The 13,789-nt window shown below is 40.7% G+C and overlaps 1 protein-coding gene across 9 annotated transcripts in view; it reads right to left on the bottom strand.

The window, feature by feature from the left end:
* The window catches only part of HOMER1 (homer scaffold protein 1), a 148,254-nt gene that overhangs the window by 119,916 nt on the left and 14,549 nt on the right, over positions 1 to 13,789 (bottom strand). For all 9 annotated transcript variants that reach the window (XM_056541597.1, XM_056541601.1, XM_056541599.1 and 6 more), the window contains 2 exons: positions 3,841 to 3,997; positions 295 to 426 (listed from right to left, as the gene is read on the bottom strand). In XM_056541597.1, coding sequence (XP_056397572.1) covers positions 295 to 426; positions 3,841 to 3,997 — 289 coding nt within the window. The remainder of the gene's footprint in view (positions 1 to 294; positions 427 to 3,840; positions 3,998 to 13,789) is intronic.

The following is a 13,789-nucleotide window of genomic DNA, read 5'->3' as shown; positions in this document are numbered from 1 at the left end:
GACGGCAGTCACGCCCCCTCCCATAGACTTGCATTAAGGGGGTGTGGCCGTAAAGTCACAAGCGAGGAGTGACCTTGACATCACGAATCTCCAGAGCTGCATCTGACCCTCTAAAGGAACACTGGGTGCAGCAGGGGGGTCCCCAGTGGCGGGACCCCCGCGATCAGACATCTTATCAGATTTCTAGGGGCAGAGTACCCCTTTAAGGAGTCCTGTTCAACAATTAGAAAGCTATGTAGCACCCAACCAAATCTTTGTATTGTATCATGTGGGAAGCTATCACGGGATACTCACCTTTGTGAGATGATGCTCAGAGGAGAAGCCAAGACCATATACTGTGTTAGCCCTGCTGTCCGCCCACTGGCCAAACTTCTGGGATGTTTTAGTGAATGTCATGTTGGGACTGATGGTGCTGTTTATTATTGCCTGGCAGAAAAAGAGACATAAACATGTATAGCATGAACAGTAAAAGATTGAGCGCCAGTCCAACACAACATGAATATTAAATACTAACCTACCACAATATTGTTAATTACATAATAATACATACATAATTATAAATAACTGGAAATCAGGTGAGCATTTAGGATACTAGAATATGCCAGGGCTCAGCTCCTTATTCCCTATCCTATGGGGATAACTTATTGGGTTGCAACAAAGAAAAAAATCCGGTGAGGTCAAGATATCCAAAAACTTTCTTAGAGGAACTAACTTTGTATCAAATAACTTATTGGGAGCCCGAAATTGTAACATTTAACCGAGTACTATTTACCGACTTTCCAATATGCTCACAGTCAGGACATTCCAAGACCAATGCAATTGAAATACTATAATAAAAATGTACATTACTTTTATTTGGACAGACACAGTAATTAAAATGTCTAAATATTGAAATGTTTACATTTTGTTCTACTCTACTGTTAATACTCCTGGAGACGGGGTGGGGAGGCACATGTCAGGTTTTACTCTGCCAATATCCCAATTTTAAAATTTGCTATACGTTAAAATCTGAAAAAAGCAGCCTAAAAGTTTGCTGTTTGCTAAAATCTAAAAAGATGCAAAGAAAATAGTTCACATACACATGTATTATTGTGTTATCTGCTGGAAGCATCTGCAGTTTGCATTGATTTGTATTAGAAATGAGCGAACTTACAGTAAATTCGATTCGTCCCGAACTTCTCAGCTCGGCAGTTGATGACTTTTCCTGCATAAATTAGTTCAGCTTTCCGGTGCTCCGATGGGCTGGAAAAGGTGGATACAGTCCTAGGAGACTCTTTCCTAGGAATGTATCCACCTTTTCCAGCCCACCGGAGCACCTGAAGGCTGAACTAATTTATGCAGGAAAAGTCATCAACTGCCGAGCCGAGAAGTTTGTGACGAATCGAATTTACTGTAAATTCGCTCATCTCTAATTTGTATATGTATTCTGTGCAATCTACTGAAGGATTTTTCCAGGAACAGGAAACCAGAGCTAATTTCTTTCAAAAACACCACCACCCCTGTCCTTGGGTTGTGTGTGGTATTACAACTTGTCTCTATTTACTACAATTGAGTTGAGTTGTAATACCACATATAACCTGAGGACAGAGGTGGCGCCGTTTTTGGAAGAAATTAGCTCTGGTTTTCTATTCCTGGACACTCCCTTTAAGTAGAGGAGCTGCTGTAGCCAAACATAAGTTTTTTTTGTGGAGCCTTATAAGTTTTCCTTCACATCTATTAATAATTTGGCTTCCTCTATTCAGCTGCCCCATACAAGCATGCAGTAATGAACGGATCAGCAGGTTTCATTCACAGCAAGAAGCAGAATCATCACAAAACCTCAAACATCTGTACCAGAAAAAGCGAAGACAAGTATTTGCTGACAAAGTCTTGAACTTACAAATATAGCTCAGAGCCGAAAGAAAAGTTAATTAAACCTCCACCGGACCAAAATGAATGGATTTATTTAAAATGTGTCTGCGAGACGCTGCAGCTCTCCATCAATGCCGAATGTTCCCAATATAGCAGACTGCTGTGGAAACACTCAGTGCTATGACATATATATGAATGGGCAAGCCCGGCAGATGTATGGACCACAACACTGACACAGCAGTTTTCTTAATGGAGATAAATGTAGTGCTGGTAGGAAATCCAAAGCTTGGTGGCCAGGACAGTAACAGACAGGAATAGAAGCAATAGGGTTAGGCCCTCCGAGTCGCAGTCTGTCCTTTAGTCAAGTGCTCCAGTATGAATTGTGGTCAAGGAAGTGAAATCATGGCATGTCCGTGACTCGGAAGCCGACCTAAAGGGGTATTCCAGGAAAAAACATGTTATGTTTTAATATCAACTGGCTCCAGAAAGTTAAACAGATTTGTAAGTTACTTCTATTAAAAAATCTTAATCCTTTCAATAATTATCAGCTGCTGAAGTTGAGTTGTTTTCTGTCTGGTAACAGTGCTCGCTGCTGACATTGTCTTGTCTCGGGAACTGCAGAGAGTAGAAGAGGTTTGCTATGGGGATTTGTTTCTACTCTGGACAGTTCCCGAGACAGGTGTCATCATAGAGCACTTAGACAGAAAAGAACAACTCAACTTCAGCAGCTGATAAGTACTGAAAGGATAAAGATTTTTTTAATAGAAGTAATTTACAAATCTGCTTAACTTTCTGGACCCAGTTGATATATAAAAAAAAGTTTTTTTCCTGGATAACCCCTTTAATGTTTCCGGATGAAGTGAAAAGTCCAACTGTGTTCTGATTCTTGCAATGGTCACACACGGGATAAGTGTCTGATCATAAGGGGGTCTGACCTCTGAAACACCTGTGATCAAGAGAGCGGGGACCTGACCCTCAATGGTAAATGAAGTGTTTGGTCAGCACATGTTCTATTCATTCTCTATGGAGCCGCTAGAGATAGCAGGGTACAGCATTTTGCTATCTCCCCGGCTCAATAGAGAATAAATGGAGCAGTCAGGTGCATGAGATGACTCAGTGCTACTTTCGGTGGGAAAAGTGGGGTTCCTGTATTTACAATTGTGGAGAGCTAAGAGGTCAGTTCACTGGAATACCCATTTAAAGGGGTTTTTGAGTATTTAAGTTTTTTTATATGTTGCTGTGGGACCTCTGAAAATAAAAAATAAATTATACTTACCTACCACGGCGCCTCAGAGCTGCCAGTCTGGCAACTTACAGTTTTCCGCTGTTCCCTGCTTGTAGCTACTTCCAAGATGAGAAGTCAAAACAAGACCTTCCCCCTCAGAAGCAGCTACAAGACACGTGCAACAGGAGATCGGATGTTGTCAGACTAGAAGCTGTGATAGGTAGGTAAGTATATTTTATTTTTTTTGTTTTAAGAAGCCCCCAGCAACACTTGAAAAAGGTGTCTGTTTGGGGAATGATTTTTACATTAAAATGAGGTCAGGCTGAGATATAAATAACAAGAAAACCTGCACTCACCTGCCCCGATTCCTCCCACCCTGCCCCTGCTGCTCTGCATTGCCTGGTCTCGGTCTCAAAACCACAAAGTTCTTGCGCAGCAAATCACTGTGGCCCATGATTGCTGAGCAGGCACTTCCTTGGATTGAGTCTGAGACCATGAAGTACTGCACAGCAGGATCAGGTTCCATCACAACAATGGGGGAAAGATGGCAGGTGAGTGCACATTTTTTTATAGTATTTACCCCACTTTGAGCTCTTTGCACTGTTGAAAGTAATTCTCAAACAACTTCCTTTAAAAAAAAAAAGCCTAAAACAGTGGTAGGGAAACACTGGTCTACTGTCTCAGTCCCATAGACAGAAAGCAGGGACAGTCATAAAAAAAAAAAATAATAATTGGAAAGGTTTTTTTTTTGTTTGTTTTTTTACCTTCGACCCATCCAGACTAATTATCCTATAGACATTCCTTGTGCTATCGTAGAAATAGGACACAGTAACTGCATGCTTGCTGGTGGGAACCCAGTTCTTCTTTGTGTTTGGATCAATCTGGAAGACATGGGCTTTGGTGCTAAAGATGGGTTGCTCCCTAAGGGAAGAGAAAGAAACAGAAGATTATATAACAGATGAGAAAATATGGCCGACAATGAGACATATGATTCCTCTGCAAAAGTCAATCAAACCGATCCCTAAAAATAACTCATCAGCACTATAAAGAAAGGTGCCGCTCCTGTCACCAGGCGTACATGGCTGCACGTACACTACGGGATTAACCGTCTAAATATCAAAATCACTGCAAAATGTTAAATGTTTATCTACGATTACTACGCGCAGAAATATGCATCATAAGAACACAAACTGATAGGTAATATGTATTTTCTCTGTGAGACTTTAGGATAGAGTGTGCCTTATGCTAGATTTGGAATTTTAACATTAAGGAGTATCTATGGTTACAATAGAAATCAAAATCTCAGCTGTAGATGTATATTAGATGGAGTACAGGCAGAAATGTTGTGTGTAACCTGCATATTATGGGTCTTGTTTTTCCCATCTTAAGGTACGGTAACACGGTGGAATGTGCGACTGAAACATTTCTGGACATACACTTCAAAAACAGCTGGTGCTGGCAAAGTGTTCTGACACTCAGACAGCTCCGAAATAGGCAACAATGCATTTCTGGGCAGGCTCTACTGCTGCAACAATTCTTCTGCTGAATTCCGCTCGAAAATTCCGCTGTGTGATCGAGGCCCTAAATGGCTTTTCCGGGACTTATTTTTTATTGATGGCCTATTCTCAGGACAGGTCATCGATATTTTTAGACCAGGCATAGGCAACCTTCGGCACTGCAGATGTTTTGGACTACATCTCCCATGATGCTATGTCAGCATTTTGGCTGAAAAAGCATCATGGGAGATTTGGTCCAAAACATCTGCAGTGCAGAAGGTTGCCTATGCCTGATTTAGATGGTGGAGGTCCAGCATTTGCCACCCCGCCGATCAAATGAAGGGTGCCATTGCAAAGTACAATTGATTCCACAAAAAAACAAGCCCTAAAATGTCTCTTTCAATTAAAAAATTTAAAGATTTATGACACTAAGGCAATGTTTACACAGTGTAAATTTATTTTTTTTTTTACACATGCATTGTACACATGATATATAGTAATTAGTATAGCAAACGGAATAAGGAAGGTCCAGCGTGGTAATTCAAGCAATGCACAATGGTTTATTCAGCAATTGGTCAACATAGATGACAGGTGACGCGTTTCGGCCGCGGCCGAAACGCGTCACCTGTCGTCTATATTGACTAATTGCTGAATAAACCATTGTGCATTGCTTGAATTACCATGCTGGACCTTCCTTATTCCATTTCCTATTTTCCGGGACTGGGGTCCGGTCCTGTCCATGTCGTGGAGAGGGTGAGCTGAGCCTACTACATCTGGTGGATAGTAATTAGTATAATATTATAAACTGTATATGGTGAATCCACAAAATACGGTGCGGGCACATGGTTACAGTGCGTGTGTGGTGATACCCAGTGCTAATGCAAGACCCGGCTGCCAGCAATATATGCGGATCCATGCAAGACACTGGGTATGATGTGCTAAAGTCTTAGTCCCCGGCATAATGACATAGTGAGGAGCACCTAGACAGACTTAGAATTCTCGAAGGACGAGTGATGACAAACAGGCAGTAAAAGTTTGCAAACAGTGAGCAAAAGTGTCAATAAACTGCATGCATAGGAATGGGCTTTATTCACACTGTGTAAAGTCTATGGAACATTACAATTACAGTGACAATAATGATGTTTAAAGTGTAGAAATATCTATCTTTATCTATCTTTGGCTTTTGCATATATCTGTGACTTTAGGATTAATTTGCGAACTTACCAATCATTTTCCTTGTAAAGTGTTGCATGCACGCCAGGTGATCAGTTTTGTGCAACACAATGTCTTATATTACAATAAGGTGTATTTTATTAGAAGGCATATCAATCATAGTAAATTCTGGCCAACTGATAGGACACTAAAAATTGCGCAGAATACGTGCACTTTATTGCATGTCTTCTAAAGGTTCAATAGATACACTGACGCGTTTCAGATGTTTTCTTTGCCTTAGTCATGCAGGAAATGTCTCCTGAAAGAGCATGACCATCCTGACACATGTCACCAAGAACATCCAGCATGGGGGAAACTGACTTTCCTAAAAGAGGTAATCGGTATAAAGACTCTCTTTAATATCTCTTCATTCACCTCTTTAAACTGCATCGTCTTTTTAGCCAGCCAGCAGACTGGTTGTACTGATAAGGGACAAGAAAACCTTTTAAAGGCTGTCTACAGATGGGGGATGTCTCCTTTTCGAGGAGTTTTTGTTTTGTCTAGTATAAGACTTCTATCTTCTTCCTTCTGGAGGAAGGTGAATATGCAGGGAAATCTGAGAAATTTTCTTTAGCAATCCACTGGTGTTTTCATGAGCACCATTGTCCCATACAACATCCACAATTCAGCACATAATAAAAGCCCCCCTTGGGAATGACCACCCTTATGCATTTGTACTATTGTCAGTGTAAATACAAATAGAAGTGAATAATACCAATCTCATCTGACTGTACATAGGCATTTATATTCAGGAGGGAGCCGGGGTGTCACCATTTGCTTGCCCTTGATTTACACAAATGGCGGCTGATGTCATCTGGCCGAGCGGCAGATTGTGTTTTATCTCAGAATAATGAAATGTGCAGACAGTTTTAGCATGTACTTCTCCTCATATCGTAAATGAGTTTGAAAAATCAGCACATGGAACGTGCGCCATTTATTAGGACTTAAAGGGAATTTCATGTGATATTTTATCTGCTTATATGATGGACTGATGTTTTAATCTTTGCATTATAAAATGCAGCTAAGAAAAAAAAAAGAGGGATTTTAATGCCGCTGACAATTGATAGATCTGCTTTGGGGATCGGTATTATAAGGAATCAATTACCAGCTGGAGAAATAAAATAAGATTCTCATGTTACACATTCATTTAAAGGAGTAGTCAGGCGTGCACTTTTCTTATTTTGTCTGGGCTGCAAAAAAAAAGAAAGCAAACTTTCTCTTGCCTGCCTACGCGCCCCCGGAGCTCGGGTACAGGTGTTCGGTCCCCGGGCTGTTTGCTTCTTACTTCCTGTTAGCCCGGCAGGTCACACAGAGCTTCAGCCTATCACCAGCCGAGGCGGGACATCGCTGCCAGGCTAACAGGAAGTAAGAAGCAAACAGCCCTGCAACCGAACACCTGTACCGGAGCTCTGGGGGCGCGTAGGGAGGGAAGAGAAAGTGTTTTTTTTTTTTTTTGTTTTTTTTTTGCAGACCGGACCGGATAAAATAAGAAAAGTGCGTGCCGGACTACTCCTTTAATGCGGGAAGGGATCCTTTGTCACTTTGTGCCTTTTCCCCCTAAGGCAGAAAGAAGAAGGGTGAAAAAGCTTAAAACATTTTTTGGAAAGCCAGCATGTTCTAGTGACTCAATGACAATAACATGATGGCCATCAATATCCGATGAAAGACTCCAATGTCCCTGATTTAATGTTCCATCAATTTTCATATGGCTCGAAATGGATATAATCTATTTTACGCAACTATATTTCACTTTATACATGTATTTGTTTATATTGGTTATTCAGCATTCAAAAACATATCTGCTTTCTTTCAAAAACAGAGCCACACCTGTCATTAGTTTGTGTGCGGTATTGCAACTCAGCTCAATTAGGCTGGGGTCACATATATCAGGCGTCTGGCATAGTTTCCCTCCGGCGTGGACCAGAGGGATACTGATGCTAGAACTTCACAATCATTTAGCATCTCAACTTTGACGCCAGATGGTTGGACATGCCAAAGGGCACCGGACAGGGGAATGGAGCTTGCTGCATACCCCTGTCCGCCTTCCAGAAACAATGGACGCCAGATGCCATACAACTGATGGCAACTTGTCATCAGTTGTGGCATCAGTTGCGTCCAGATCTAGGCTGAGTTCACTTATGCCAAATGCCGGACATATGTGAACCCAGCCTTAAAGAGGTTATCCAGGAGTAGAAAGAAAGAGCTAGTTTCTTTCAAAAACCGCTCCCTGTCTGTCTCCAGGTTGGGTGTGGGATTGGCTCCAGGTGGGGAGTGTTTTTTAAAGAAATTAGCTCTGTTTTTCTATTCCTGGATAACCCTTTTAACTTCAGTGGAAATGAGCTGCAATGCTATACACAAATTGAGGACATGAGTGGCGCTGTTTCTGGAAGATTTGTCTTGTTTTTTTAATCTTAGTAAACTAGTTATCATTAAACGGTTTAGCTATGAGGTGCTTTTAATATTTATTTCTTCTTTAAAGAAATAAAATCTAAAAGTATATATATTTGTAAAGAGGCCAGTTCAAATTAATGCAAGACACGACACAGCCCATGGACAAGACTAGCACTATTTCTTAAAGAAACCAGCCACAATTTTTTCATCTGTAAAGTTGAATCTCTGCCTGTTTTTCAGATAGTGTGTAGAGATGCAAGGCCACACTGGGCAGCGGAGGCAACCATACTATGCCCAGAGAGTTCTGTGCCCAAGCCCATTTCTAATAAATAGGCTTCATGCATGGTACCTGCTGGGTTCCAGCGTGGACTATGTCCATGCCTAGTTTGAAGAATAGGTGGGAGTTTATCTCTACATGAACCCCTTAAAGTGTACTTGTTGACAACAAAAACTTTTTATATAATGTAGATAATACAATATTATGTATACTTGTAATATACATTGGTTAAAAAAAAATGTGTATATTTATGGGTGAAAAATTGCTGTACCTGCAGCTATTGCCAGTGAGGAGTCCAAATACAGGAAGTGAGGACAGGACAAGCAGGGCTCTGTGCAGGCTCATGGCTTGTCAATCATCCTCATGTGTGAGCCTGTAGCATGTCACAGAGCCCTGCTTGTCCTCAGTGCACAGAGCCCCGCTAGTCCTCAGTGCACAGAGCCCCGCTAGTCCTCAGTGCACAGAGCCCCGCTAGTCCTCAGTGCACAGAGCCCCGCTAGTCCTCAGTGCACAGAGCCCCGCTTGTCCTCAGTGCACAGAGCCCCGCTTGTCCTCAGTGCACAGAGCCCCGCTTGTCCTCAGTGCACAGAGCCCCCCTTGTCCTCAGTGCACAGAGCCCCGCTTGTCCTCAGTGCACAGATGGTTGAAGCCCACCCTATGTCTATATACACTGTCCGAGCCTAAAGGTTTGTGCTACAACTAAAAATCCCACACTGACTTGAACACTTTGTAAAAATAATTCTCCTGCCTACCTCCCTGCATGTTTCACCACTAATATGTGGTGTCATCAAGGAGAAGCTAGGTCAGAATAAGCAGAGTGGAGGACGCAATGTTCTTATTAGCGCTGTTACGTTCTATAACCAATCACCTCTTTTCTATTGTCCTCCAATAACACCATAGTTCCCTAACACCATCAGTACACACCACTAGGGTGAGTCCACCAGCGCTGTTATGTTTTAATGCAGATTTGTCACAAATATGCAGCATAAACCACATGCTTTACATGCAGATTTTGTAGCGATTTCTCCTTTGATCTCACCCCTATACACAGAACATAGTGAAATCACAAATCTGCAACATGAAGAGCAGTTTAGTTTTCAATCTGTAGCAGTCACAATATGTGCGTTGCTGACAATTTCTATGTTAGACTATAACAACTTTCTTCTCTGACCCCTACAAATTAACTGAAGGGGGGGGGGGGGGGGGAAAGAAAGGAAAGTGAACAAAGCGCCAAAATGACTACGACATAATGAGACCAACCGGCAATGGGTGGAAATTGCCCTCCAGCCAGACTTTTGGATGACTGCGCAGTTTTTGTTTTTTGATAAATAGGAGAAATCAATAGGTGACTAAAAAAGAATCAAAGCAACCTTGTTCTAAAAAGCTGCACAATAATAGCGGTAAAGATAAAAACTAAACGTAACCCGTGCACAAGATATAATGCCAATGCATTCATACGTAGACATTTTCTGGAGCGGTAAGTAAGTCTAAGTAGGTAAAGTAATCTGTATACTCTTTCAGAGGTAATCATCTCCTATGAGACAAACAGTAACAGATTTAAGCACCAGGACACTACTTTGATAGCGGGAGGTATAAAGGTATGTGCGGGCAGATGTATATGTCATTCAAGCATGTGGCATGGCAATGGGCAGCTTTTGTTTTCAAAACCATCTTCCTAGAGCGCCATTCACAAGGCTGCACAATCCCACTTGCAGCCTCAAAGAAAAAGACAATGACAAATCCCTGGAACACGCACATGGTGGGCACACTCTGCTTTAGAGCTGTAACTTCCCATTCTTCTCACCAGTGGGAAAGGGGATGGCAGAGAACACTGCAAAAGTTTTACATAAAAACAAACAGGAAATATGCGCTGCCTTCGTTTTCTTTTGACTGCCCTGGTGCAAGTGATTTTTAGACTTGTGGGGCGACAGAGGAAACATGGATATTCCAGGGTTTATTTGGAACAGAAGTGTGAATGCATAGAGGAAATACTAGATATGCACATGGGACAGTGCAAAATAGAAAAATACATGAGAAGGGCAGTAGTGTTAAGGCAATAGTGTGAAAACAGCCCTGGAGTATAACACAGGATAAAACTTCAGTACAACATAAGTAATGTACTTACACAATGACCCCACCAGCACCCTACTCAAGAGCTGCACTTGCTATTCTGCTGGTGAACTCACTGTGTACATACATTACATTATTTATCCTGTACTGATCCTGAGATCCATCCTCCAGAGCTGCACTCACTATTCTGCTGATTACTGTACATTACTTGTCCTGTACTGATTCCGAGTCATATCCTGTATTATACTCCAGAGCTGTAGTAACTCTGTGTATATACAATACATTATTAATCATGTATATTCAGTATTATACTCCAGAACTGCCCTAACTATTCTGCTTGTGGAGTCACTTTGTACAAATATTCAATGACTTATCCTGTATTTATCCTGAGGTATATCTTTTATATTATTCTTGACAGCTGCACTCGCTATGTCACTGTGTACATACATAACATAACTTATCCTGTAATGATTCTTTGTTCTATCTTATACTCGAGCTGCACTCACTATTCTGCTGGTGAGGTCACTGTGTACATACATTACATTACTTATCCTGTACTAATCCTGATTATATCCCGTATTATACTCTAGAGCTGTACTCTCTATTCTGCTGGTGGAGTCACTATGCACATACATTACATTACTTATCATGTACTGATCATGAGTTATATCCTGTATTGTACTCATGAGCTGCGCTCACTATTCTGCTGGTGCAGTCACTGTATACATGCATTACATTACTTATCTTATATTGATGCTTTATTACATCCTGTAATTTTTTTTAATTAAAATTTTACACATAACAATAAATAATTACAGAAATAAACATACCATATCTGACCAAAACATACCAATATAATGAATCAGAAAACCAACACTAAAGCATAAAATACAACACCGGTCCACCCCACACTCCTTCCTCCACACAAAACAAAATGATATACAATATTTACAAGACATTTTCCTATGATACCCATACCATATTAATAAACTATATACACTAATATTGAATGTTAATTCCCTGGCCCAGTTACAACATCAAAAACCAAATAATTATGCAAAACCCAATAACAGAATGAGTAATAATAATAATATTAATATTTATACAAATACAAACCAAGACAAACTAAATAACACCATCATTTTAAATGAAAGAATGAATGGGGCCATGTATGGTGAGATTGAGAGAAAACCTCCTTTCATCAGCAAGGGCATTGAAGATGAAACATGGCTGGGTCTTTCAGCATGACAATGATCCCAAACACACCGCCCAGGCAAGGAAGGAGTGGCTTCGTAAGAAGCATTACAAGGTCCTCGAGTGGCCTAACCAGTCTCCAGATCTCAACCTCACAGAAAACCTTTGGAGTGAGTTGAAAGTCCATGTTGCCCAGTGAGAGCGCCAAAACATCACTGCTCTAGAGGAGATCTGCATGGAGGAATGGGCCAAAATACCAGCAACAGTGTATGAAAACCTTGTGAAGACTTACAGAAAACGTTTGACCTCTGTCATTGCCAACAAAGGGTTTATAACAAAGTATTGAGATGAACTTTTGTTATTGACCAAATACTTATTTTCCACCATAATTTGCAAATACATTTTATGGATTTTTTTTTTCTCATTATGTCTCTCATAGTTGAGGTATACCTATTATGAAAATTACAGGCCAAGTACATTATTTATCTTGTACTGCTAAGTTTTATATAAGTTTTATATTGTGTTATACTCTAGAGCTGCATTCACAGCTCTGCTGATGGAGTCACTGTGTATGTACATTACATAACTTATTTTATACTGACTCTAACCCTCAGTTACAGCCTATATTATTAGCTGTCAAGAGCTGCACTCACGATTCTGCAGGGTTCACAGCTCAAATCTACCAGAATTTCTTCCTGGCTAAATGTTTGCACAGCACTTGCTCTGCTAATCTGCATTCGTTTGTTGTACAATATGATGTAGGAATTACTGACTGTCCCCATGTACCAAAGGAGCTCAGCTATGCTGTTATAAGGGTTATCTTCTTAGGCCAGTCTTGTCTCCTGACAATAATCCCAGGGGCTCCCACTGCAGGGGCACTCAGTGATCAGCTGTAATCTCTGGGGGAAACTGGCACCATATGTTCAATGGCCCTGCAGCACAGTACAGAAGATAATAAGCATTATACACAGAAATCAATGTCCCATCTATGCAATCATTGGACATTCCAGGTCCTCTAGAGCAATGGTCACTCTTTGGAGCTAAATAGGTTATCCCCCCCCCCCCCCCCCATCTGTTAGCTCAGAATTTCTTACTATGGTTTCCTACACCAGAACACTCCTTTAGGGTAATACAAGACAACCTACATGAATATGATACCCCCTCTGTGCACCAATACCTACCATGCAGGAAAAAATAATTACAAAAAACCTACAACAACCTTGCCCAAATAATCCAAAAAGGATTTTTGATTATTTAGGCAAGGGTTTTGTAGGTTTATAGACTTTTAGAGTAATGTCTGTCAACAAGAGCATTGACTGTTTCTAATGACAATCAGCAGAATTGTAAGTCTAACACTGGATATAGCACAGAATCACTACAGTAATGCTATTAAAAGGAGTTACACTGGGTGTCAAAAGTATTCAATCATCTATTGTTTTATTCTGTATCACCATTGAATCATAGAGGATTTTTCTGTCTTTTCAAACAAAGAAAACACTAGGGCAATCTAAGTACCATTCCTTCTTAGATCGACAATACGGATAGGTGAAGAAAAAAAGATACCTTCACCTTTTAGTATTGCGCTCTGGGCACTACACCTTGAATCTTGTATATAAATATATATACGCATATATGTAGACGGGGGTTTCCCATGTCCAACCATTCCCAAAGGCCTGGGACAGTATGTCAAAGCAAAGAGAAGATCCAGGGGAATCCTGATCATCAAAGGAAGAAACAGACTTTACTTATAATAGGATATAATAGGACTGATAATCAGACAAAAGTATAAAATAATAAAAATGTATTATAACCTGTATTATATTTATTTATAGGTAGATAGGTAGACCTAAATAGGTAGACCTGAGGAAGAGGGCAGCATTAACCTCGAAACGTGTTGTTCTACATTCGGTTATAATCTGTTTCTTACTTGATCAGGAGTCTCCTAGACCTTCTCTTCTGCTTTTTTGGTCTTTGGACACTGATAAAGTAGTAAACATGGAACAATTGTATACTTGATTATTACGTCGGTATTATTTACATCAGTCAGTGTTTATTACAGACCTTGGTTGGAAA

The sequence above is a fragment of the Hyla sarda genome, chromosome 1, assembly GCF_029499605.1.
Source record: "Hyla sarda isolate aHylSar1 chromosome 1, aHylSar1.hap1, whole genome shotgun sequence".
Taxonomy (NCBI): Eukaryota; Metazoa; Chordata; class Amphibia; order Anura; family Hylidae; genus Hyla; species Hyla sarda.
This window is presented reverse-complemented; position numbering and strand designations above follow the sequence as displayed.